Consider the following 1,985-nt stretch of genomic DNA (forward strand, 5'->3'; position numbering starts at 1 on the left):
CGGTCAGACATTTTCAGTGATGCAAAGTAGTACAATCGGTCAGACATTATCAGTGTTGCAAAGCAGTGCCATCGGTCAGACATTTTCAGTGATATATGCTGGCACTGATCAGCCATTTTCAGTCATGCGAACTAGAATTGGTCAGAAATTTTCAATAACGCTCAGTAGTACCATCGGTCAGACATTTTCAGTGATGCAAAGTAGTAACATCGGTCAGACATTTTCAGTGATGCAAAGTAGTAACACCGGTCCGACATTTTCAGTGATGCGAAGTAGTAACATCAGTCAGACATATTCAGTGATGCGAAGTAGTAACATCCGTCAGACATTTTCAGTGATGCAAAGTAGTACCATCGGTCAGACATTTTCAGTGATATAAGCTGGCACTGGTCAGCCATTTTCAGTGATGCGAACTAGAATCGGTCAGAAATTTTCAATAACGCTCAGTAGTACCATCGGTCAGACATTTTCAGTGATGCGAAGAAGTGACATCTGTCAGACATTTTCAGTGATGCGAGGTAGTACCATCAGTCAGACATTTTCCGTAATGCAAAGTATTATGTTGGTGCATATGTTATATCGGATTTTTTTTACATGGAAGCGTTTGTCTCCTTCCTTTTGTTATACTTTTGTTTTTGGCGTAACCTCGTTTATAGTCGTATTGTCCATTGCCAGAGTCATATTTCAACGAAGGAGATTGTCGTGACAGTGTTCCCTTTTGTTATTTGTTTTGAATTTTGTACCAATATGAATTTAACCGATATTCGCGTAATTTTTTTGTATGACATTCAGCTTCGTAATAATGCTACAAAAGTTGCACGCAACATAAGCCAAGCGTTTTGGGAGAATACAGTTAACGATCGAAAAGTGCAGCATTGGTTTGAGAAATTTCGTTCTGATGATTTTTCACTACAAAATGATCCGCGTGGAAGACCCAAAGCTTCTTTGAAAAATGATGATCTGAAGGCATTGGTGGAAGCGAATTCAACTGTATCCACGAGAAAACTTGCTACCAGGGTGAACGTTGACCATACAGCAATATTACGACATCTTTCTGAAATTGGCAAGGTAAAGAAGAGTTTTGCAGGTCCCAGCCTATTCACCTGAGCTCTCGCCAACGGGCTTTCATCTTTTTAGACATTTAGAACTGTTTTTACGGGCTAAACAGTATGAAAAGGAAGACAGTTTGAAAAATTCAATATCAGAGTTTATTGATTCTGAAGATCAGAATTTTTTTAAGACAGGCATCTATGCTTTAATGTCTCGTTGGGAAAGGTATACTGAAGCGCATGGAGCATATTTTGATTGAATAAAGAGATTTTGAAGAAAGATACAGTTTTATACATTCACTTAAAAATCCGACATTTCATACGCACCAACCTTATAATTTGCAGCGAATATCTCCATTCTTTATTTCTTATCTCCCTCCTTTTCTACATAGAACATAAATGTCCTCGCGATCATCGCGATTTTTCTTAAGTACCGACTACCTTATACGATGTACTCTCGTGTACTCGACAATTTCATGCTCTGTAAGACATCCTCACGACTCGTCTCCGACACTCATTCCAGCCACTGTCAATCTTGTCACGCGTCGGGTTCTAGGGTGGTCGGCGGGCTGATGGCTCTTTCGGTATCGATACGAGGGTCTGTATGCCCTAATCGTCTTTGTACCATCGCGTACACAACTGGGGTATAGGTCCTGTAGTTAGACGGGCATGACGTGTTCTCGATCAGTCTGCTTGGGATGATTAAGTTTTACCCCACGGAATGTTTGTCCAGCTGCTAGGCCTCGCTGGGCCCTCGGATCGATGCTGGAAGTTTCGTTGGTTCGTCGGCTATCTTGGTTCACGAGTAAGTCGTGACAAGATTGACAGTGGTTTGGCTGAGCTAGGCCCGATCGGGAGGATATTGGGCCATGTAATTCTCTTGTGCACGAGAGTACGTTGCATTGGCTAGTTGGTCTTTCGATTAATCGCGAACTC

The 1,985-nt window shown here is 41.6% G+C and overlaps 1 protein-coding gene across 1 annotated transcript; it reads left to right on the forward strand.

The window, feature by feature from the left end:
- Positions 1-747: 747 nt before the first annotated feature.
- LOC108547718 (histone-lysine N-methyltransferase SETMAR-like) lies at positions 748-1,072 on the forward strand. The gene is given in 2 exon segments (XM_017900346.1): positions 748-1,029; positions 1,031-1,072. Coding segments are annotated over 2 exon segments (324 nt in total).
- Positions 1,073-1,985: the final 913 nt, after the last annotated feature.

Source organism: Eufriesea mexicana, unplaced genomic scaffold (genome assembly GCF_001483705.2).
Source record: "Eufriesea mexicana isolate 0111107269 unplaced genomic scaffold, ASM148370v2 scaffold1140, whole genome shotgun sequence".
NCBI lineage: Eukaryota > Metazoa > Arthropoda > Insecta > Hymenoptera > Apidae > Eufriesea > Eufriesea mexicana.